This window comes from Aedes aegypti, chromosome 2, assembly GCF_002204515.2.
Source record: "Aedes aegypti strain LVP_AGWG chromosome 2, AaegL5.0 Primary Assembly, whole genome shotgun sequence".
In the NCBI taxonomy this organism is placed as follows: Eukaryota; Metazoa; Arthropoda; class Insecta; order Diptera; family Culicidae; genus Aedes; species Aedes aegypti.
Genome location: NC_035108.1, coordinates 135,233,719 through 135,259,313, shown reverse-complemented (window position 1 = coordinate 135,259,313; position 25,595 = coordinate 135,233,719). Strand labels below are relative to the sequence as shown.

At 36.6% G+C, this 25,595-nt stretch overlaps 1 protein-coding gene across 10 annotated transcripts in view; it reads right to left on the bottom strand.

Annotated features, from left to right (window-relative positions):
* LOC5577718 (high affinity cAMP-specific and IBMX-insensitive 3',5'-cyclic phosphodiesterase 8) overlaps nt 1–25,595 on the bottom strand; it is a 730,891-nt gene that overhangs the window by 373,484 nt on the left and 331,812 nt on the right. Inside the window, exons 1-2 of one of the 10 annotated variants that reach the window (XM_021842498.1) lie at nt 23,176–23,504; nt 5,313–5,741 (exon numbers count right to left, since the gene is read on the bottom strand). The exons of 8 other annotated variants lie outside the window; for them this stretch is intronic. In XM_021842498.1, coding sequence (XP_021698190.1) covers nt 5,313–5,325 — 13 coding nt within the window. In that variant the 5' untranslated portion in view covers nt 5,326–5,741; nt 23,176–23,504. Of the gene's footprint in view, nt 1–5,312; nt 5,742–23,175; nt 23,505–25,595 lie in introns of those variants that run through there. One more of the 10 variants, XM_021842499.1, reaches the window with a different exon arrangement.

Sequence of the window (25,595 nt, the reverse complement as noted above, 5' to 3'; positions counted from 1 at the left end):
CAAAGTTATGACATTCGAGAATAAATATTATTGAAGTAATGCACTGAGCCTTCCTTTGCCTTCTAATTACGTCCACGTCTGTTAAGCAAGGTGTAAGTACTCGATTCTCGGCTGGTACAGGATATTGTCGGGTAGAGGGAAATAACAAAATAATGGTAAAATAAGAACAAATTTTGCAATCATATCTAGTTTAACCATTATTATATTATTAATATATGACATTAAATATCTCGTCAATAGCAAAACATGCTATCATAGCAAAATTTGTCATTGATATGTTATACTTGACATTCATGTAATAACTAATCAATAACCAAATATTCTATCATGGTAAAATTTGTTATTTGTGCAAAAATACTAAAAACATTAAATATCTAAAGAATAACAAACATCGCCATCATAGTAAAATATGTCATTATTTTGATATTCGAAAGCTTTATTTAAATAACTCATGAGAACAAACCAATATAGGGGATTTTCAACGATTCCACCAGAGATTATTCCATGAGTTTCATATAAAAGGAGTGAGGAATTCTTTAGCGGTTTTCATTGATTAAAAAATCTTTGTTTTGTTTCATTTTTTGACCTAGCGAAAAGAAATACTTGGTGGGTTTCGATTACACTTTCAATATTCTTCCATTATAATCTTATCAAAAACATTTCCATTTTAAAATTTCGAAAAGTTTTCAGAAGTCAGTCACCTTATACCCATTACTTCTTTAATTTAATATGGGTGAAATAACATATTATCAGAGCTGTTCAATGCCATGAATATCACGATATTTGAATATTGCCAATATCTCTGTTCCCTGTGGCAATTGTAATCGGAAAATTTATACTTCCGGGACCATTTCTAAATAGCTATCGGTTGACTATACGATGTGATGCCATATTCCGCTTGCTATTAGTATTTATTTGTTGAACAGTTTATAGCACGGCATATTATATCTGTTATGACACAACCAAAATTTAAACAAAAACCGAGCCATTCTCTCTTTGAATCCTCAAGTCAAAGTGAATGCGTACAATAACAATACTATTAATTAAAAATGTTTATTTATTTTCAGGAGAGCTCTCAGTTAATAACTGTGGAAGTGCTCATTGACCACTAAGCTGAGAAACAGGCATTGTCCTAGTGGGGACGAAATGCCAAGAAGATTAGTTGGGTTTCATCAAAAATTCCGACAAATTATTCTCCTCTTTTCTACCACGAGGAATTCCCTGAACTACATAATTTAAATCACCTAGTTACATCCTGGAATTTTGCTCCAACTTTCGTCATGCCATTATTTTTTTCAAGGGTTTCTAACAGATTATATTAGTAAACTTTCGTCATTTTATTAATCTTTTCATTAGAAAATCACTGAATGATTTTTGTCCACAATTTTAATTAAATTATAAAAGAAATAGAGAAAAAGTGGATACGAGTAACTGACACTGAAGAAGACTGCAAGTGGAAATCGAAATACGCGTATCTGTCAAAGATAAGCATTTAGGAGCGGAATTAAAAGGTATACGGTACTCCATCTACTTTTAAGTTTCTCTATTGAGATTCTGCTCAGAGGATTCGAACATTAATTAAAGAGTTATAAAAGAAATGTTTAAAAAGTCCCCAAAAACGATTTTCTTACAAAATCCGCAAAACATAGTTCAAAAGTTACCCATAAATGACCACCTTGAGTTCTCTAAAAAAAATTGTAAACATGTTGTCAGACATAGTGTATGACAGAATAAAATGCATTAAGACCATTATCTCATATAAATGATCATCTAAAGTAGCTCTATTTCTGTTGTTTTGCAACCAGTTCCTTCTTGCGAGATGAACTAAAAATTCATCTGTTTTAAAAATGTGAGGCACTTTTGATTTACGAGTCAAGCGTAGGAAGAATTTTGACAAAAAAACAATGGTTTGGTCATACATACAGTGCTGTTCTGAATAATAGCAGCGCATGTCGATTTTCATACAAAATGCTCAACTTTGACATGCTGTAGTTTTGTTCCCTTTCAAGCAATCGAGCTGAAATTTTCTCCACAGAACTACAAATATAATCAATTTTGTAACTACAAAATTTCAGTTTTTTCTGAGTCCCTGCCGAAAAGTGAGACACTAGGTGAAATTTTTCGAAAAAATAGCAGTTTTTCATTTTAAAATTTTTCTTCTACAAATATTTTAAACATTTTCGGTTTAGGTATAGGTTTGATAAGTAGGAGGAGATTGTTCCAATGGCAAGTGATATACAATTTAAAACTATAATGTCAAGCCGAAATTCAAATTTTTAAAACTGCTATTTTTTCGAACAATTTCACCTAGTATCTCACTTTCCGGCAGGGGCTTAGAAAATTTTGAAATTTTGTGTTTACAAAATTGGGCATATTTGTAGTTCTGTGGAGAAAATTTCAACTCGATTGCTTGAAAAGGAACAAAACTACAGCATGTCAAAGTTGAGCATTTTGTATGAAAATCGACATGCGCTGCTATTATTCAGAACAGCACTGTACATCACTCAATTCACAAACGCGTTGGAAAAAAAAATGATTATCTGGAATACAGTTTTTTGTTTGTTTCTGTGAACACTTTTGTCGAAATACGGCTTATCGTGTACCCCAACTAATTTGAACGAAACCTCATTCAAACCATCAGGGTTTATTTTTAATTTGAACATCTAGTCACTCTACAAACAGCCAAAATTCATCTTTCTGGCTACCTTTTTCATTGTTTTGTTTTGATTATAGATTCCATGTGATACTGTTTAATTTCACTTTACACCGTTCCACGAGCTAAGTGACGTTTGAACCACTTTACAAATTAAAACGTGTTCAGATCAAATGCGGTCAAACCAATAACGGAGGTACTCGGTATATATCTTTTTAATCCATAAAATAATCATATTTAGCAACACGAAAAAAAACTTTCAACAACATTACACAGCGTCTGTAGTGACATCACGTATCCTTAGTGTTATGTATGCATATTACTGATATTTGACCATGCATCGCAAGTCTGGCATCATCATCACCCGGCTGTCAACTTATCCCAATATATTTCATAAAACCCGAAGCTTTTCATAGACAAAAATAGCATTTCAAACAAGATGATTCGCTCAGCAATAAGCACTCTTGCATATCCTTTGAATACCTGCAATGATCAATCATAAAAGGTTAGTTTATTCAGAGATCCTTGAACTATTCATTTTGATGCCAATATTTTTGTATCAAGATTAGCCTCGACTAGAGTCTTTTAACTATCTACATGAAAATGCTAAGTGGTTTATTGTTAAATCAACAGACCTCTTCCGGAAAAAGGTCTAGATACTGCAAGTCCCTGAATAACCAAAACGAAAACACCCGAATAACCAGAAAGATTCATTTTCTTCAGCAGGTCCATGAAGTTTTTCTAGATGTTTTTTTTACAAATATTTCCAGGAGCGCTTCAATCTTCCATCACAATCAGGCATTTCAGATTTCGCTCTCATTTGAGTATGAAGCACGATCAAAGCAAGCAAAGAAAAACATCCCATCTGTTGCGGTCCTCGATCGTCATTGTATCGCAAGGTGTAACAAGTCTGATAAATGGAAGCAGCGAGCGAGAGCCCCAAAGAGAGAGCGATGATTAAATCCATGTTTCTCGCTTGTTTACCGTTGGGGATAGGTGTTTTTCTTTACTGGTACGAAAAAAAATACACGAACTTCCAATAACAATAGTGTCCCCCAGACTTGGAGCATGTTTAGAGGGGTTTTATCATGCACTACTATCCCCCCAATCTGATCAAAGTTGTAGCAGTATACGATAAACAGTCTCTCATAATGTGCAGCATGTTATGATAGTTACAGAAAGCGATACGTGAGAGATTCTCTCAATTTTCTCAGGATTCAATCACTGATCACAATTACACCAGGTTACTTTTTTCACCTGACGAATAGTTTTTTCAACACTTTTTAAGAGTCCTGAAATCATTCATTCCAATAGAATATACAAGGTAAATGAAATATAATATATAAGAGGCCTAGATAGCCGTAGCGGTAAACGCGCAGCTTTTCAGCATGACTATGCTGAGGGTCGTGGGTTCGAATCCCACTGGTCGAGGATCTTTTCGTAAACGAAATTTTCTCGGCATAGAGTATCTTCGTACCTGCCACAACACGATATACACATGCAAAAATGGTCAATCGGCAAAGAAAGCTCTCAGTTAATAACTGCGGAAGTGCTCATAAGAACACTAATCTGAGAAGCAGGTTTTGTCCCAGTTGGGACGTAACGTCAGAAAGAAGAAGAAGAAATATAATATAATCAATTATTTTAGGCAGAAATCTTTGCAACCTTATAGTGCTTTGAATAATTTAATTAGCTAAGTTCAAACGGTTTCTTTTATCTTATAGGTTGGTGTTTAGATTTACTTGTAAAAATTAAGTGTCAAACTTGCAAAACGCATAACACCCAGATATGAGAAATGAATGTAATATTCAAAACTATGCTAATAAAGGAATGCACAATCTTCGATTTATTTGGTACGCAAATTTCGATCCAAATTGTTCAACAACTAACTTTGGTGCGATTTCGGATGTCTTTGAGCAACTTGCTTTTTCCGCAGAGTATCGCTAAAACAGCAGTATTTATTTATTAATCAAATGCGATACCAATCGATTTCTGTATGATTACTTGCAACTTTGTGTCCCAATAATATTTCATTACCGACTAAAACTAGATAATTGATTGCATATAATGTTATAAAAAAGAAAATTCAATAAATGTATTTTGAGAAATATCTTCTGTTTCACTTCAATTTTGCCCATCATCCTGCCTGACAATTCCCTAAGGGATGGTACACAAATTATGTCACGCTAAATTTCAACTTTTTCGACCCCCCCCCCCCCCTTTGTCACACTTTTTGTATGAGTCCTCCGAAAATTTTGTAAGGCTTGTCACGCTTGGCTCGACACCTCCCCCCCCCCCCCTGGAACGTGACGTAATTTGTGCATGACCCCTAATGTCACTTTCAATTTGGCATCTCCTGTCTCAGCCGCTTAAGGGATTATATTGCACCGAGCCGAGGGGTATTCGCTGTTCTCAACAACTAACATATTCAGCATGAAATGAAAACATGTTTTGGCTACAACTGTAATTTTTCAACATAGTTATTCAAAAGTTCGAAATATTCAAAGAAGTTCAAAGTATTGAATAGATTGTACAAACCCAGATATTTAACTTTTCATCGCTGTGCCAAAGATAAAACCCAACTGCACAATTCCACCGGCGCACATTCGTGGGAAAATATAAATAAGCATCCGTCGAACTCGGTTCGAACCATACTTACGATTATAATCCATTTTCCAGCAGAAGAGTCAGCTTCCGGATTCCAAGGGTGGCAAACAGTGCAGCACTGCAGTGAAGAATCTACTCCATTCACTCCGAACAACAGTGAGAGAGAGTATCCACGTCCTTCCGATGCAAACAATCACACCCAGATGCTGCGTTCACTGGTGATGATGACGACGGTAATGGTTGGCACACTTGAATTTCCACTGGAAGTGTTCTGATTTCCGCGGAAAAACAATTATCGCTTCACAACTAACTTTGTTGGCTTGGAGCGAAGGTTGGCACAAACGCTACCAACTGTTGACAACGATTACGAACAAACTGTAGCACTGGTTTCTCAATTGGAATAAATTTATTTTTGTTTGCGATCCAAGTTGAAACTGTTCAGAACAGAGTTGACATCGGTGAATAATGATTAGTTCTTCACCTATAAAATCTCAAAACACTTACATTCACAGAAATTTCAAACGTACTCTATCAATAAAGCTACTTTTACAGTGCACCGTTTCCCAATTCAGTGCATAAACAGTCAATCAGATTTAATCTCAAATTATCTCCATCGAATGGGCGATGAGCGACTCCAACAGCTGATCTATTTAGTCTACATCTATCTAGTCAAGATTTACGATACATCATCTCCGGTAGCATATCCCCACTAATGAATCAAATGGTAATTAGAATTCATCGCTGTTTACCAGCATTTACTAGATGCCATCCGCCACTCGAAAACACCAAACATTTCACACTCTTGTCCGAAACATAGGAAGATCCGTTTCAATTTCACACCGTTTGTGCCAGAAAGCGTCCATTAATTACTTAACGGTAAAATTGGAATTTTTGAACCTCTTCCCTCCTCCATAACGTCTTTTGCAAGATTTTTCAAATTCGTGTATGAGCCGTAACCCCTGAGCCTACGCGTTACGTTATTTATGAAAGTCTCATTCCACACCGATGCATCGATAGGGGAAGATTACGTACATTGCATCTGCAGGGCAGAGCGGTCTGATTTATAAAAGTCAAAGAGGTTGAAACATATCACCGTTTGACATAATTGAAATAATTAACAGTCAGAACTCCTATTAGTCGCTGCCGCCCACTTTGTCCGTAAAGTCGATTTCTTAGACGTCGGTCAATTGATTCTAGTGAAATTTGGTAGGTAATAAGCTAATAATATGCCTCAGTCACAAACGAGAAATCAGCTTCATTTGATTGAAAACAGCTGGGAGATTGCGGTAGGAAGGGTAACAGCATCTTATGGAAGACCTGATTGTATGCACTTTCATCTTTTTATGGCGTCCATATACCACGTGATCGAAAAAGCACTGATTAGGGACAACCTTTCCCATGGAAGGCTTATGCACATTTTGACAACCTCCATTGCCCTCCCTTGAAGGCTAAGTAGCCCGTCATTCGTTTTGGCAGCCATGTTGATTTTGCAGTTTGAAATTTCAAAGTGATAAAACTCAGTCATCATAAGTAATATTGATTCCGAAAAGTATCAATACTTACGCTTACATGCAGAAAGTATACTGATAGTTTTTAATCTATGTCAGTGCAAAATCAAGTGATTTTCTTCAATTTACAATCGTGAGACAGATTAGCCACAATCATCGATGTCCAGTACAAATTTCAATGACGGCCAACTTCGCCTTAAGTGCTATTCTCATTACGCCGTGCCGGGCACGGACCGGGAAGTTTGTGTTTCACGACGGTTCTTTTTCGTTCACTTCACACTGCGACCGTGCATACCGGGTGGTCACCGGATTTTTATGATACACTCAGAGAAATGGACTATCGAAATCATAGGAATCACATATGAAAATTCGCCACACTAAATCGGGTTGTAATTCTTAGCTTTGCTTTAAGGAACCAAAATTTTAAACCAAAAATTGTTTTGCGGCAGCCTGGAATCGAACCAAAGACCTTGCGATCGATATGCCCGTGCGTACACGATACAGAACGATACATAAAGCGTTCGTATTGCAATAATCGTTCCAACTTTCATAAGGAAAAATGTATGAATTTCGATAGTCTAGATCACAGCGTGTATAAGAGATTGCTTGCACACTGAGACGAAACTGTCAAATCGTTCTGTTGTTGCAGTAAACCTGCAGATTGAGATTAATAATAAGCTTCTGGTATGAATGTTACGGTGTTTTGCCCATTATTGCGGTATAAGAAACAAATCCTCATTATTAATCTAAATCTCTATTTTGCATGCATATTATTGATGATGATGAAAGCTTACAATATTCCTAAGGCGAAAAATAAGGCTTTCAAAATTAAACAATTTTGATCGTTCTAAGAACAGTTTTAAATAATGCATCAAGAATAGCCTGTATTTTTTATTGGTTTTTCTATCTACGGACCGAATTTCATAAATGCATGCTTTAAAATAAACAAACAAAAAAAAAACGAATTTAGTACTATACCATTCAATTCCGTTAGAGTTTATATCCTTTGACAGATACGCGTATTTCGATCTCAACTGTAAGGCCGTCTTTAGTTTTTCTTTTTACTCGTTTATTTGTAGGTATTCTACTAAACAGCTCGAAGATTTATTATCAATATGAATTTTCAAGCTCAGAACCATAACAGTCCAACATAACAATCTCTTAGAGGAATTCCTGAAGTATTTTTCTGAAGAAACTCTGAAGAAACTCCTGGAGGAATTCCTTAAAGAACTCCTGGAGGAATTAATGTAAGCAGTTCTGGAAAAAATCCTGGAGGAATTCCTGAAGGAGCTTATTGAGGAATTCCTGAAGGAACGCTTGAAGGAATCTCTATAGGAACTCATTAAGAAATTCATGGAAGAATTTGGAGGTATTACTGAAGGAACTTCTGGAAGAATTCCTGAAGGAACTCCTGGGAGTATTCCTGAAGGAACTCTTGGAGGAATTCCTGGAATAACTTATGGGGGAATTCCTGAAAATATTCCTAAAGGAATTCCTGAAGGAGCTCCTGGAGGAATATTTGGAGAAATTCCTGGAGGAATACCTGGAGGGATTCTCGGAGGTATTACTGAAGGAACTCCTGGCTGAATTCCTGGAGATTCTTCTGGAGGGATTCCTGAAAGAACTCTTGGAAGAATTCCTAAAGGAACTTCTATAGAAATTCCTTAAGGATCTTCTGAATGAAATCTTCAAGGAACACTTGGAGGTATTACTGAAGATACTCCTGGAGGATTTTTCTGAAGAAGCTTTCTGAAGACATTCCTGAAAGAACCCCTGGAGGAATTCCCAAAAGAACTTCTAGAGCAATTCCTAGAGGATTGATTGGATTTGATGGAACTCCATCAAAATTTCCTCCAAGGATTTCATCAGTAGTTTCTCTAGGGATCATTAGTTATTGTAGGGATTTAAACACGAGATCGTCCAGGAGTTCAACCAAACATATTATCAGAGCTTCCATTAGGAGTTCCTCCAGGGATTACATCAAAAGTTTTTCTAGGGATTACATCAAAAATTTCTCTAGGGATTCCATAAGTTCTAGGAATTTTATCAGGCGTTCCTCCAGTGTTTCCATTATGAGTTCTGTAGTGTTCGGTGGAAGGATCCGGCACATTCAAAACTAATGGCTTAATTAGTCGCATTGCAACAGGAGCAATTCCAGCGCCACTTCATCGCTCAAAACACTTTACAAGACTGACTTGTCATTTGGCTCTTCCCGTCTGATTAGTTTTTCGATGGTTCTAAAACTATATGCCATTCTGCTTAGTTCATGTCTTCTCCAGTACCCCTCTCGATCCTAACATTGATCTACTCTTATAATTATAAGATTGTTTCTTCTATTACCTGTCAATGAAAAAATAAATTCATATTTTTTTTTTTATATCTTTATTTGAGTGTATTTTAACACACGAGGGCTAGTTCTACACTAAAATAAATAAATTCATATTATCTTTCATTCATCCTTGTTGTCCTTGAATTCTTTCATACTAAAGTTAACATACATATATGCCAAAAATATTAGAACATGCTGTTTCAACATTATCATCAACTTTATCATCATTATTCCTCATTCCGGACTCCTCACTAATCGCTCCTGACTTCTCATTCCTCATTCGTTACTCCTCATTCCTCACTCCTAACTCCTTACTCTAATATATCACTGCGAATATTGTGGGCTTCTAGGTAATGCAAATTGTCCTGATTTATACCTGTTAGTTACACATTCGATCTTACGGTTCATTAGAACAATTGGCCATTTTCGGCCTAATGACCCTTTCGGCCTAACGACCCATTCGGCTTAACGGCATTCGGCCTAATTGCATTCGGCCTAACGACATTCGGCTTAACGGCTTTCGGCCTAACGGGATAGAACCCTCCTCATTCAGCCTTCTTCACTCATTCCTCACTTCTCACTCCTCATTTTTCATTCGTAATTCCTCACTCCAAATTTCTCATTTCTCACTTCGCACTTCATACTCCTCATTCCTCATAACTCACTCCTCATTTTGCATCCCTCACTTCTGAAACTCTATGCCATTCTGCTTATTTTTTTATCTTCTCTAGTACCCCTCATATTAGAGATAGTTTCTTCAGGGATTCCACCTGGAATTCCTACAGGAGTTCTATCAATTTTTCCTCTTGGGAATCCATCAGGAATTCCTCCAGGGTTCTTCCATGATTTCTGCAGGGGTTCCATCAGAAGTTCTTCCATGGGTTCCATTATCCTGGGATTTCTTCATGGACACCTTCTGAAATTCAATCAGAAGCTCTCTCAGGGATTCTATCAGGAATTCTTCCAATGGCTCCTTCAGGAATCGATCTAGGATTATTATGGGCTCTATCAGGCTACTCACTACGGTTTTCTCCTGGAATTTATTAAGGGATTCCACAAGAATTTTCTTCAAAAGGTTTCTCTAGGGAAACCTTCAAGAGAGTCCCCCAGAAATTCTTTAAGAAAATCCTCCCAGAAATCCTCAAGGGATGTCTCCCAGAATTTATCAAGGGATACCTTCCGAAATTCCATGAAAAATTAATCTCGGATTGTCTAAAGAAATTTCTCCCGAAGTATCTTCAAAGAAGCCCGAGGGTTCTCAGGAATTCTTCCAGAGATTTTACCAGAAAATTCTTATAAGGATTTCATCACCGAAATTACTCAAGAGGTTGCTTCCGGAATTTCTCAAAAGATTCCTCCCAGAATTCCTTGAAGAATTGATCCCAATAATTCTCAAGAGATTCCTCCAGATTTATTCAAGAAATTTCTCTCTGAATATCTTCAGATATTCTCGGGGCTTTCAGGAATTCCTCCAGCGGTTTTACCAGAAATTTCTCATAAGGATTTCAGCAGTAATTTGGGAATCCACCAGTATATCCTCCAGTGGCTCTATCAGGAGTTCCTCCTGGAATTAAAAGAAGGAGGAGTCTGAGATTTTTTTTCAGTAATTTCACCAGGAAAACCCTCCCAGTAATTCCATCACAAGCTCCTTCGAAAATTCCGCTAGGATTTCCTTTCAAAATCCCAACTAAAATTCCCCCATACAAACCCTCCTTCTCTATAGTTTCCGCCAGAGGCTCCTTTATGGATTTTATCTGAAGTTTACCCAGGTAATTCTCCAGGACTTCCATGAGGGAATCCTCCAAGAATTTCAACTGAAACTCTCATAGGGATTCAACTAGAGATTGTTTAAGAAATTCCACTAATATTTTACCGCGAATTAAAAAAAAACCTATAGAGTTTCTTCCAAGATCCCATATCGAAATTCGTTGGGATTTCACACTTTCCCATAAAGATTCAACCAGTGGTTTCTTCAGAAACTTCAACAGTAACTGTTCGAGAGAGAAGCTGTTTAAAGAATTTCAGCAGGAGTTTTTCAGAGTTAACACTGGGAATATCACAAGAGCTTCGGTTTAATTTCCACCCGAAAAATCTACCAGAGTTTTGCCAGAACTTCTACCAGAAATTACTTCAAAGTTTTTAATAGGAATTAACCAACAATTTTCGCAAGAGAATCGATCAGGAATTCCACGAATGATTGAACTCGAAATTCTTTCATTCTCTACAGGTATTCCATCAGGAATCTTCTAGAAAATTCCAATAAAATATTCCCCAAGAGATTCCACTGATATTTACTCAGAGACTTAATTAAAGCATTTCTATTAATGCCTTCAGGTTGAATCCCTAAAGTAACACCTGGAAGATTTTTTGGGAAAATTTCTGGAAAAATCCAAGAAGCATTTTTTTATAAAATCCATGGAAGAATCAATACAAAAATCACTAGATCCCTAATGCATCTCTGGAAGAGTTTTTACAGCAATCCCTGAAGGAATTCTTGAAGGATTCCTCGAGGAAACTCCTGGTGGATTCCTTGGAAAAAAATCCTGCAAGAAACACTGAAAGGAATAGGATATCGACTGTTTATTTCGTTCTTAATCGCTAACAGTTGGCGCCAGCGGCAAAAAGTACAGGCAACAACCTTTCGAAAATTCAGTTTCTTTCACCGGCCACCGAGCGACGACACTGTTGTTTGTATTCCTCCCACTGATCACGCTACGCTGGATTCTCAAATTTCTCAAACTTTCAACACAAGCGCATGGAAGAATGGTAGTCGGGGAACTGTCAAAACGTATGGAAAATAATGAAAAACGTTGCAATTTGGAAACTGGATCAAAAAAGTAGTGATTAGAAATCAAGTGTAAAGTGAATACATAACTTTTTGTGTTTAGTTCATCTTCCGTAGAGCTTTCTTTGCTTCAGGATTTCGTTTTTACTACCACTGAAAAAGAGCCATCTATTGCCTTTTCAGTTTTGAATATCGCCCTATTGATGGATAAATTCCTTTAGGAATCCTCGGAGAAATTTATGATAGATTCTTAAAGTAATTCCAAGACGAATGCCCTATAGAGTCCCGTCATTGATACAAGAAAGAATCTTTGAAGGAAAAACAGGAGGAATTTATAAAATAATATATTGAAAATCCCTTGAATAAACCCTTGAGGGAATTTCAGGTGATGAATTTGTTGAAGGATTCCTTGATAAGTATATGAAAGAATGCGTGATGTGATTCCTGTGTAATACGTCATGGACTATTTGGAACTAACTTATAGAGGAATTCCTGAAGGAATCTTTGTAGAAATTGTTATAGCAATCTCTGGAGAAATTCCTGGATGTAGCCTTGGGGTAAGCCATGAAGAATTACTGAAGAAATTACTCTAGGATTTTTTTTATTGATCTTTGAAGGAATCAGTGGAGGAAATCCTAAATAATTTGTAGAGGGACCTTTGAAGGAATCTTTGGAAGAATGACACCTGAAGGCTGAAGGATTTTCCCCGGGAGAATGTCTGGTTGAATCTATGGATCTATTTCTAGAGACATTATTGATAAAATCCCTGGTAGAATCACAGCAAGGATTTCTGTTGGAATCCCTAGTATAACCCATGCTAGAAGAATAGCTAGAGGAAAGCACAGAAAAATTCTGAATAGAATGTTTGAAGGAATTCCCATAGCCATTCCCATATCAATGACTGTTCAGAATAATCCCCGATAGAGACCCTCCATAATTTTAGAGTGTTGCCGAAATACTTCGTGCGAATTATAGCTGGAATCCCTCATCAACACCCATTTCTTCCGGTACCTAAACTTCGAAAGTTCTGCTCCTTCTTACTACGATTGTTGCCATAAAATCCCAGATCCACACTGAAAACCCAGCATTCACACTGGCATCCCAGAATCAACATTGGCTTCTTAGGATCCATACTTAAATACTGAAATTCTACACTAGAATCCCAGTATACACACTAAAAACCGAGGATCCTTACTGGATAATCATAATCCACACTGAAATCCAAGGTTCAATAGAATACCAAGATCCATTCTAGAATCCTAGGACCAGAACTGAAATCCGAGAATCCACGCTGCAAATCCACGGACGAAAAAGATCTAAGTAAAAAAAAAACCTAAGAATCCTTATGGCAGCAACTTTGCTGCACCTTTCCCTAGCTATCAATATTTGTTTTCAGCCGCTTGTACTCGTGATGTTTACATTTATAGACTCTCTAAGCTTCTTTGCTTCTTCGGCCAGCTACGCCTTCAAAGTATACCTACTACGACAACGACGACGACGGCTACGGCAACGACTTCGTCATCATATTTTTATTGGTATTATGTAACAAAAAACCCGTCGACTTTGTCGTAATTGCTTCAAGGCATTCAGCACCGACTGAACACAACAACGCCTCACAGGTAAAAGGGGTATGAGTACCGCAGCTTTCAACAATGTATATTCCCACTGATGGTCACCGGCACTGGACGACATGCGTTTCGGACGAATCAATTCAGGGTGATATTCGGATCACGCACAGTATTTGCGATTCCCTGTTGTGCGATATTTTCCATCAATTCAATGCACGTTCTAATGTGCAAAATTCCACGAGGCAATCACCCACACGATTCGATCGGTGACGATAGAGCGATCCAAGTCGACCCGATCAATTACAGCAATCATCCATAATTGCTTGGGCAGAGTACAGTAAAGGACGAATTTCTGGTATATGAATCAAATTGCGGAGAGACTCATTTTTTATGAGAAAAGTTTGATTAAATTTGCAACAAGCATCATTATAATAGTCACATCAATAATGAAATCAAGCTTTGTACGCTTCCATAGAAAATGTTTGTTAAACAATTCGTGTGCGCTGAACTTTTACTTGTAGCATCTACTCAAAAACGAAATCTACAGATTTTAATACACTTTTGGTAAAAATAAAGCCTCTCCTTAGCCTAGTGGTTAGAATCCACGGCCACAAAGCAAAGCCATCCTTGACTAAAATGTGGGCATAAAATGTCTTTGTACGTGCTACACGATATACGAATGCGAAAATGGCAACTTTGGCAAAGAAAGCTCTCAGTTAATAACTGTGGCAGTGCTCATTGAAAACTAAGCTGAGAAGCAGGCTCTTTCGCAGTGAGGACGTTAATGTCAAGAAGAAGAAGAAGAAGAAGAAGAAATGTTTTTACATTTCGGACATGTAGTACGTTCTACTTTCGAACATAAGCGTTTACTACATACAGAGAGTTGTCAAAATAACTGGGCCAACTTCGGAATGCTGTAACTTTGTTAAATATTGACCGATTTCAACTCTTGAAGAAGTACTAGTTGACTTTGAATCTAATCTTGTTTTGAGGTGTACCTACGGAAATGAACTATGACCACAGTGATAATTCGGATTTTCGAAAGCATGCCTTATACAGTAAATTTATGACGCGTCCAGAAACAATCAAGATATGGCTATTTCCCCGAAATCACCCGGATAAAAACGTACCATTCAGTGAATGGAATAAACCATCCATGTACAATATAACGTACTGCATACAATACAGCGTATTGTAATTGAATGTCGAAGCAACATTATTCTTGTTTGAATATACAATTCAAAAACAATATAATATATTGTAACAGAACACTGTATTGTTTTTTATTGGTTTTATACCTTACAATTTTGGTCAAATTCACATTTTCACGTAAAACAAGCGTTGCTTTTTTCAATGTAACTTGGCTGGAAGAAATAAACAAAACAAGTTCAAAAAGCAAGAAATATAAGAACAGCAGTATGTAGCAGTACAAATTTGCGACAAATCCGGAGTTTCCTTTATATGCATTATTTAATGAAGGCTTGACATCAAAGATTTTTCTGGATAGTTTTCCGTCTTCGCCACCACCTGTGACTTGGAACTTTAGCTAGAATGCTGCATCCTATGAAGAGATCTTGAAATTACAGCACATGGAATTTTAAAGTTTCTACTACTAGAGGATGCAAGATTTTTATACAATTTTGCTTAAAACCTTAGACATATTACATCATATTGTTGCAAATACAAAAAAATGTAAGAGTCTTATGCAGTTTTTGTATTTATGTTAGCAAAACCTAGCATTTTCTGTATTTGCAACGATATTACATAATTTTTGTATTCGGTCTTGTTTTGGTGTAGCATTTTTTGCGATCTAGTACTGAGATTCTAATTAAAAAGCGGTAGAGTTTTTAATTCCCTCTGCGATTTTAACAGCATATTGAATTCGGATAATGAATATGGGATTCTAAGTATTTCTGTGGTATTCAAATTATTTCACTAGGTCTACTGTTAGTATCCATAGAACTACTAGAAACAAAAATTAATTTTCACAAAAGTGTTGGCATTTACGAAGGATTTTTTGGTACGCTGGAAGGAATCTCTAGGAATTCCAGTAAAAACTTTCATGAGTCCAATTAGATTGCTGAGTTTCTTGTTAAACTCATGTATTCCATTCGATCACCACTTTTTTTGGGGAATTGAAGTGATTTCGGTAGCAATCGTTAGAAATCAATGAGGATTCCTATTGAAATACCAGGATTCTCATCGAAATTAGAAAGATTCGTAAGGGCATCATACAAATTCCCATCGGAATCCAGAAATATTTATCGACATTCATAAGATTTATACTAGAATTAAAGATTTCCCCTAAAATCCTGACGAACCTGGAAATCAAGATTCCATTGATTTCCAGGTTCGTCAGAATTTTAGGGGAAATCTTTAATTCTAGTAAAAGTTTTTACAAGATCTCCAAAGAATCTGAAAAGAGTTTGCAGGAATTTTACTGAAATCTCAAAATTCGAAGGAAATCACGTAAAATTCAGAATTACTTTATAAATAGCTGAATTCCATCTGACATCCGAGGATCCCTAAAAACAACAATGGGTATCTTCGTACCTGCTACAAAATATACACATGCAAAATTGTCAATTGGAATTGAAAGCTATCAAGTAATAACCGTGGAAGTGCTTATAAGAGAACTGAGCTGAGAAGCAACCTCTGTTCCAGTTGGAGTTATACCAGAAAGAAGAAGTGTACCGTAATTTCGGGTGAAATTGATCATTTTTCACGGTTTTTCTTGTCTGTTTTCTATAATGTTGACAATGCCAAACAATTTAATGCAGGAAAACAAGTACGAAGGTGAGTCTCATTGACTCATGTACCGAAATTTTCTAACAAATATTATTTTAGTGCTAAGAAATATCTCTAAAATAAAAAATCGGGAAATCTCATTTCGGGGTGAAGTTGATCACTTGTCAATGCGATTATTGTTAGTCTTCAAACTAACTCTGTATAATAAATTTGAGGTCCCTGAATCCGAATATGCTTGCTAAATTCTTAACAATACAATAGTTATAGAAATAATGGGGGTAACTTTGATAATGCGGGTAACTTTGATAATGCGAGACTCTCAACATACTAAACGAAAAAACAAAGTTCCTGCTAATCTGTTAAGCAAACCGAATGCAAAAGTAAAGAGTATTAGTATGACACTTCATGTTAAAGCTATTTTCGTTGGAATCAAGTACATTTCAGGATTTATATGCAAATATTAAAAATTTATAAAATTCTAGCAATTTTGAAATGCTCTCAAACAATCTGTTCTACGATCACTATTTGATGAAGTAATAATGAATTCGTCACTTATACTTGATAGCCTTGTTATAGTAGAATTCGAATTCGGTCTCAAAACCCTTAGCGAAAACTATTTTTACAAACTGGGACCATTTCTGTAATCTAAGTCAGAAATTCACATATAGCGTTAAACGCCTAAAGGTATGCAACGCCCTACAAATGTTCCGTAATTCATTCAATTTTGTTCGATTGATGCTCCATTATCAAAGTTACCCCAAAACAGAAAACCGACTTTCGATTATATGAAAAATTATATATTCATTAAGAATAAATCTTTTGGAAATCTATCAACTGCAATCGATAGTGAGGATACCAGTACTTGTTTTAAAAATATAAATTATAATTCTTTGATTCAGCATGTATAAATATTCAAGTTTTCTTCGAAAAAACTATCAAAGTTACCCCGTTTTACGGTACTTAAATTTCAAGAATTACGCGTAAAACGCCTAAATGTATGCAATTTCCTAAGGAATATTTCGATATCGAACAGAAATTCAATTATTTCTACCGAATGACCAAATTGGTACGAGTTTTGGTTATGAAATCTGGTTTGGGGATATATCTCAAGCATCCTCACAAACTTTCAGGTTTATACCATGTTCAAATCCTTGTTTAGAACTAGAAGTTTATGGATGTTTGTCAATATTGCACCGCACATGCTATTGGAATTTTACATTATTTTCATAGAAATAAACATTCTTTAACGCAAAACACTTAATAACACACAATTCAACAATAGTTACGACAAACAAACTCCATTCACTGCAGCTTACATTGATATTTGTGCTCCATCAGGAAGAAATAAAATCAAGTGACACGGTGATCAATTTCACCCTACTGATCAATTTCACCCGAATTTACGGTACCATGATTCACAAGGAAATTCCGAATTCGGTATACGGTATCTAAGCGGAATCACAAAATTCTTCCCGAAATATCAGAATTTCTACGGAAATCCCAAAACACCTTTCGAAATATTAAAGCTGGCTCATGATTTTTACTCAAATTTTAACTATTCCATTAAATTTAACAATCTTAACCCTCTGTCTGTGCGGTGGAAAATGAGCCCAAATTTCAAATCGTAATAACTTCATGAAATTTCGATCGATTTTCGATTTTTCTGCTGTTTTCAAAATAACATTCAATTCAGTTTTACTTCAAAATATAAGAAAATTGAAAAGAGGGGGGGGGGTCTTGGCGGGGAGGGGTTGTAGTGAAAAAGGAAAAGAGAACGTGAAATTTAGAAACTTTAGACGCCTATATCTCAGAAACAGTTTCACATAAAACTACACTTTCTTTGGTTAAGATTTGCAACAGGGATAGGATTGTTGTTTAATTGGGAATTCCTTGTTTAATTGAGAATATCACAGAAAACATTATTTTAAGGTCCCCTCAATTTTATAATTTTAGAAAACTATTTTACAAGATATTTGAAAAAAAAAATCATGTGCTAAACAAACAACTCGACTAGAGGCATATAACAAAAATAAAATAAAATGTTATCAGAATATGATTTACATATCTTATTGTGATATAATTTTTAATCCACAGAAAATATTTGAACAAAAATATATCATAATATGTTATATTTATTTTAAACATGTTCCTTTTTGATTATTTTTAACAGTTTTGTAATAAAATTGAATACATATCAGTTCATTTCAATAAATTACGTTAAGTCATCCATTTCATTTCAATCACATTCTTTATTGTTTCAACATTTACATAAAATGTATATCTATATTGTTGTTAATCATATCATGTTCTTTTTTCGTAAATATTAACTAACTCGTGATGAAAATGAGTTACTATGTTTTCATTTGGGGAGAATAAAAGAAAAATCTCTTCGATTTGTTAACAAACTGTTATGACCATCATTTAATAATTGACTAATGACAAGTGATTAAAAATTAACATGTTGCTACCAGACATCATGTATACACGCTTCATATCAAGAGCTTGAGATCAGCTTGCCATGAGCGCACAAAAATAATCGAGCGCTTGAGCACGTGCTATGGTGAGACACATTGTTTTAGAACTCATGTAGCAATGTACTAGCTCAAACGATCACATCTGCACTGGCTCATGCGCCGTCTCATGAGAAAATCTCAATGTGACAGTGCATTTGAGACTCGCAAAGGTTCCAAAAGGGATCAAATCATGGATTAAACTGCCTGCAGGCAGTTTGAAAGGACTGATGTAGTTCAACGCTGTTGAGATTCTAGCTTCTGATTTGAAAAACTTGGGCTGGCCACCGAAGAAGCATAGGCATAGACCGAAATCGTATGCTTCCGTGGGGTTATTGTACTAGGCAAACATAATTGCATAAATGTACTCCTAGTAAGTGCAGTTGACGAGCCTCACGAGATGTCTCATGAGACTCGCTCACTAAGATATATTTTGTACGTATCCGCATCTCGTGTCTCACATAATTTGTGAGCTTCGATATGAAATATCGCATGGCACACTAGCTCATCTAGGTATACATGAGAAATACGACACTCTGGTTGCTACACAATTCCAATATTAAATTGCTTGTTTTATAGCTAGATATATATTTTTGTGTTTATTGCGCGGAATATCATATCTTATTATAATTTTTAGAATTTTTGAGGAATGTTTGAGATTTGGTTCAGAAAGTAACGGTTTCCGGTTCATAATCGTTGATAGTTCTGTGTAAATCTTTATAATTCCGGTCAGAATCTTAAGTTCTTCGATTGGAACCTTCGAGAATACAACATGACCCATGCCATTTGTTGTGAATCTTTGTGAATCTTATCGCAATCATGTAACTCTAGTAAAAAGCTTTTCACCTTCGATACCTTTGGGATCCACTGGAAAACACTGGAGTTTTCGGTGCTCAAAAAAAAATGTACGATAAAAACCAAAACTTTAGCGGGTAAACTTAAGCGTTTGCACCGACACTTTTCAGGATCATAAATGCAACTTAAGTTCACCATGCCTTTATTCGAAATCAGCTTGATGATTTTTTTTTTCAAATGTATCATTAACGTACGTGGGGCCTTCCTTAGCTGAGTGGTTAGAGTCCGCGGCTACAAAGCAAAGCCATGCTGAAGGTGTCTGGGTTCGATTCCCGGTCCAGGATCTTTTCGTAATGGAAATTTCCTTGACTTCCCTGGGCATAAAGTATCATCGTACCTGCCACACGATATACGAATGCGAAAATGGCCACTTTGGCAAAGAAAGCTCTCAGTTAATTAATAACTGTGGAGCTCTTCCACACTAAGCTGAGAAGCCGGCTCTGTCCCAGTAGGGAAGTAATGCCAAGAAGAAGAAGAACGTACTGGAATGTACAGTAAACATAGTAAATTCATGAAAAAAAGGCAGTCAAAAAATAGTTATTTGTACTGAACATTTTCCTTCCGGGCAAGTTTTTTTATTAATACCGGCAGGAGACTTCGAGATTTCGATGGAAATCTTTGGAATACCAGTATGAAAATTCATAATTTCAGTAAGAACTTTGGGGTTTATGAGGGGATCTCCACTGAATTTCAACGATTACCACCAGAATTCGCGAAAATTCCCATTAAATCTCAACATTTTCTCCAGGATTCTACCCCATTACTCGAATACCATTACCCCGAATGCCGTCTACCCGAATGTACAATTACCTTGAATGACATTGCCCCTTGATTTCGGGATTCGGGGTAATGGGTCGGGGATATGGAATCCGGGGTGATGACATTCGGAGAAATTAAATTCGGGATAATGGGGTAGAATCTTCTCCAGAGTACCAGGATTTTTACCAAATTAGCATGATTCTCACCAGCCGAATGATTCCCATTAAAAGATCAGGGTATTCAGTAGAGTCCCGAGAACTACAACAACGACGAAAATGAAAATAGTTCTAAAAAGAGTCATGAAACAATAATCATCTAACCGTAACGCCAGCTGTACGTTACGTGTTCAATTCTAAACGATGAATAGTGATAATTTAAATCATCAAATCATGAAAGCATGCTGTAACCATGAAAAAACTCATGAAAACATTAACGCTATTCATGAATCTAGTTATATGTCATTTATGATTCGTAGTTTTGATATGAAAATTTGCCATTTCGGTCATTGAATCATGAAGCAGGATCTGCAATCATGAATACAGTTCATGAAAACTATTCATTAATTTTGATATCTGTCATTTACGATTCCGCTTTTGGTGATGAAAAGTAGCAAGTTGAGTCATGAAAACATGAAACAAGAAGAAATTCGTCAATTAGGATCCCAGTTTATATTTGTCATAGATAAACAACATGAAGATTGAAATCAATCCGACTTTTGTGCCGATAGTTTCGATATAAAACATTCCAAAAATGTCACCCTAACGAGTTCCCTCAACTCTAGCACAAACGTGAATAGCGGGTGGTTGGATTCATATGCAGATCGATCACGAGTTCACAAAATACTGAATGTGGAAATGGGAATCGGAACATCCGTCAGCCGGAAGCTTGAGTGGGCTGCTCTGTCGTAAGACGTGGAGAATGCATCACAGTTAAAATCGCCAAAGAACTGGTCTAGAAAAATCATTACTTAACGTCAATCTTTGCCCAGTATTCAAGTTTCTCAAGAACCAAACGTGTCTCTAGTAGATTCGGGGTTGCTGAATCTGATGCCGTTATCAGAAATGCTCCAGCATGTCACAATTTTTAGCTACAGGTCGCCAAAGTTGTATAAAACACTGGTTTTATTGATGTTCACATAAAATTTAAAGTATGATTTATCAAACTTTTTTGTAATCTTATCCACCAAGCATGCATAATAGGGCTTGAACTTCCATTTTAAATATTATTTGGTTGAAATTGAACGATTGGATTTAGATTCAATCGATTTTTTCAACATGTTTACAGTCTCCATACAAAATTCTTCGTTTCTGTTATATGGCAAAATACAATACTTTTCTAAACCATCAAAAACTAACTTCTGAGCACCAGCAATATTATGAACTCTTATAATAAGTGTTTTTTAACACATGAAGTCTGATTTCTGCGGCAAATTAAGCAAATAAATTGCCATACAAGCTGGCAAACTTGCATGCAAGTTGGATGATATAGTCAAATTTTGCATTTTCAACCGGGAATATCTCAAAAACTAGAAGTGCTATGATATTTCTAAAAACGGCAATGGATTCAGCAATCGTTGATTAAATAAATAGTGGTATGTTGATGCTTGAGAAAAAACGTGTTCCGCAGTGTAATACGAATGAACAGCACCGGCAGATTGATTGGATCGTGAAACAATCAGGAAACTCTCGAAAATGCCTGCAATAATGTTATCGATATGATGGCAAAATTCCCAAGAAAATTATCTCCAATATACCCTCATTCACAAACAAAACTCTTTTATAATTTCACTGGGAAACACCAGCGATTGCAAAAGACGCGTTGACTAAAATGAAAAAAAAAATGGCAGTTAGTTTTGTGTAACGCCCTGAGTATACAAATTCTTGTTATACTATAATGTTATAATGCTATAATGTTATAGTTATTGTTTCATCACGCATCAAATCAAAATTTTATGATTTCATGATTTTTTGTTGATGAATCCGGTAACGGATTTGTTGTGTGTATGTAGTAAAAGCTCATGATCGAAAAAAGTACGTAGGTACTACATGTTCAAAATGTTTGTTATTCATACCAACAATGTAGTGAACTCTGTGGACCATGTTTTGTTCATTTGTCATCCGGTTCCGGAGATGATCCGAAATTCCTCGGGAGACTGATGGTCAATATCTCAGTCTACAGAATGTACAGATTTCTTCCAAAGTTTATTGGTTGCTTTTCATATTAATACTTAGATTTGTAAAAAAAATAGATAAAACCGTTTTTGATAGTATCAAAAATTGAGGACGAAGAAGTTTTATTTTGATTCCTTTGAGGAACATTGGATTATCTCCAATATTAGGAGACCAATGATTAAAACCGACACAGAATCTCAAAATAAAAGTTTTTTTGTGATGTGAAAAAAGACTTCGACTGTGAATTAAAACTTCGACGGTCTATCCCGTCTACCTTATGTAGTCTTAATCCTAAAATCTTTTGTACTTGAGACTTTTTATCATATATTTAAATCTGTGATGATAGTATACACTTGCTATGGACACTGGAAACTAGGCGTGGAAAATCCATATAGACAAGCGTAACTTACTTCTAAGTTTTAACTAATTTGACCGAGAAAAAAAAACCCTTGTCATAGTGAAACTTGAACTTTATCAGTTGAATAAATAAATATGTCAAAAGGGGTTTCTTAGAACTTAAAAAAAACATAGTTTTAACTAGTATTCAGCACGAATTTACAACTGACATAGAAAAATGGGTATCAGTCAAAGGATAAACATTTTCTAGTTTTACTATTCAATTTAAAATAAGGTATTCCTAATTAAAAAAAGTTGTTTCCTAGCATACTGATATCATTCTCACATTCACAGCATTTATATTAGTTTAATTCGTCCACCACTGTGCACCTCTCCGCGACGAATGTGAATGTCAAAACAAATAACACCGTCGTCGATCAAGTCAAGCGAGCGAAAACGATGACGACACTCGTCCAACAGTAGACGGCGACGGAATCTCGTCTTTTTTCTTCCCTACTCTCGGAACGACCGCAACCTACAACGTCAACAAAAGTCACAATCAAACGCACACCCGACCGAGAGACCGACCGGCGGATTGAAGCGCGGGATTCTTTTTATCACGCTTCTGAACCAGCTGAACGAACGATTCCAACTGACGACGATGGCGAAAATGTACTAAAGGGCTGTGCAGCGACAACGACGATGACGACGTCGGCGCTGAGTCTATAGAATCTAACAAGCGGACCGAGCGACCGACTGAACGACTAACGTGACCGCCGGTTAGAACTGCATATTATCAAAAAATGAGCGCAATTTTTTTCCTCCCTCTACCAAGTACAGTCTCACAGGGAATTGTGCTGGTGATAAAAAGATTTCTTGTTCAATACAAGCACAAATTCTATAAATATCATGGTGGTTCGAAATCGAATGCTACTCAAGTGTTCAAATATTTTAGAATTAAGTTGAGATATGGAATTACAAATGAACCACGTTCTTCGACATCATCAACATCAGGACCTATCGTGGCGCCAGCATTGATCACTACAACTCTGACCACTACCTGGTGATGGTTAAACTGCGCCCAAAACTCTCCGTTGTTAACAAAGTACGGTACTGACGGCCGCTCCGGTATGACCTAGAGCGACTTTAGCAACCGGATGTCGCAAGATTACGGGAAGAGGGTGAGCTGGATGAAGTCCCTCTTGAAGACAGGTGGAGTATAGTGAAAGCAGCCATCCTCGATGCAGATGAGAGCAACGTCGGGTACATGGTGCGGAGTCAATGGAACTATTGGTTTCACGAGAAATGTAGGCAGATTCTGGTTGAGAATACGGAAACGACAACAGCAGACCCGCCTTTTTCGGGAGAAAAAAAAGCTGCCAGGAGGAGACGGAGTATGAAGAAATGGATCAGCTTTGCCGGTCTCAAGGAACGCGGACGTTCTATCAGAAGCTTAACGCATCCCGCATCGGCTTCGTGTCACGAGCCGAGATGTGCAGGGATAAGGATGGGAGCATCTTGACGGACGGACGTGATCGAAAGGTGGAAACCGCACTTCGATGAACACCTGAATGGCACTGAGAACGCAGGCAATGGAAGTCTCGACAAAGGAGGAAATGCCTTCGTCTGTACTGTGGATGGTGGAAACCAACCAGCTCCCACTTGTATGCCATTCACCAGCTGAAGAATAATAAAACTTCTGAAGGATGGTATCGGAGCGGGACACATAGAGATGGGCTTAGAGAGGTGGCGCCATACGATAGTATCTACCGCGTTGAGCTGTGGAAAATCATGGACTAGAACAGCTTTCCTTGAAGCTTACAAGACTTATAAGAGCAACAATAGAAGATGTGAAAAATTCTGTGAAGATATTAGGCTGACATTCCACTTTGTTTAAATCCTGTCAAGTTGATGGACTTTCGTGGCTGTTGTTCGATATTGTGCTAGAAGATGACCACCAAAAGCGTCAATTCAAACTATGACGTTCAAACGTATATCTAGCATGAAACCGTCAAAGCCGAAAGCGTACTGTACGTGCCTTGCTCTGGCTAGGTGCTTGGCCCGTTTTCCACAATCTCGTACCTACATCAAAGCAGATAGCGCATGAAATGAGAGCGAGAGAATACAATCATAAGCAGCACACTGCAGTGAGTGAGTGTACGATTAGCTGCAAGGAAATCAGGAAGTGCAGTACCTACCTGGTACAGGAAGAATCTAGAAAGAGGTTAAATTTCTGGATAATAGCACCAATTTACTAACGAATCTTTTAATATTCATTCGCAATTGAATCGCGTACTCGAACTAAGATTGTCTTTGTAATTTTTATTACAGGGTGTCCGTATATTATATAGCGAAGCAAAAATACTAGACCAACGAAACATAACTCAATTATAACAAATTTTGTACCTATGTAAGCACTATTGTTCTAACATTACCTGATATAAACTTGGCTGGATATTAGCTGAAATAACAAAATAAAAATTATAGAAAAAAATCCTCTACATACTCCTTTTATACAAAAAATCTTACCATGGGGGGAGGAGGGGTTGAAAAACCGCCAAAATTGTCTTACTTAATTAATGGACGGCCCCTGTATTGTAAATACAATTTCATCATCCCAGAGTGAAAACTCATTCTTCAAACCTTGATGAAGAACGTTGCTGAAGAAAAAATCCCTTTTGAGATAATTTTGTTTGGGATTTTTGTAGATGTCTGCAGGGCTATTATTCCATATGAAGCTACATAATAGCAAACAAACTTATGAAT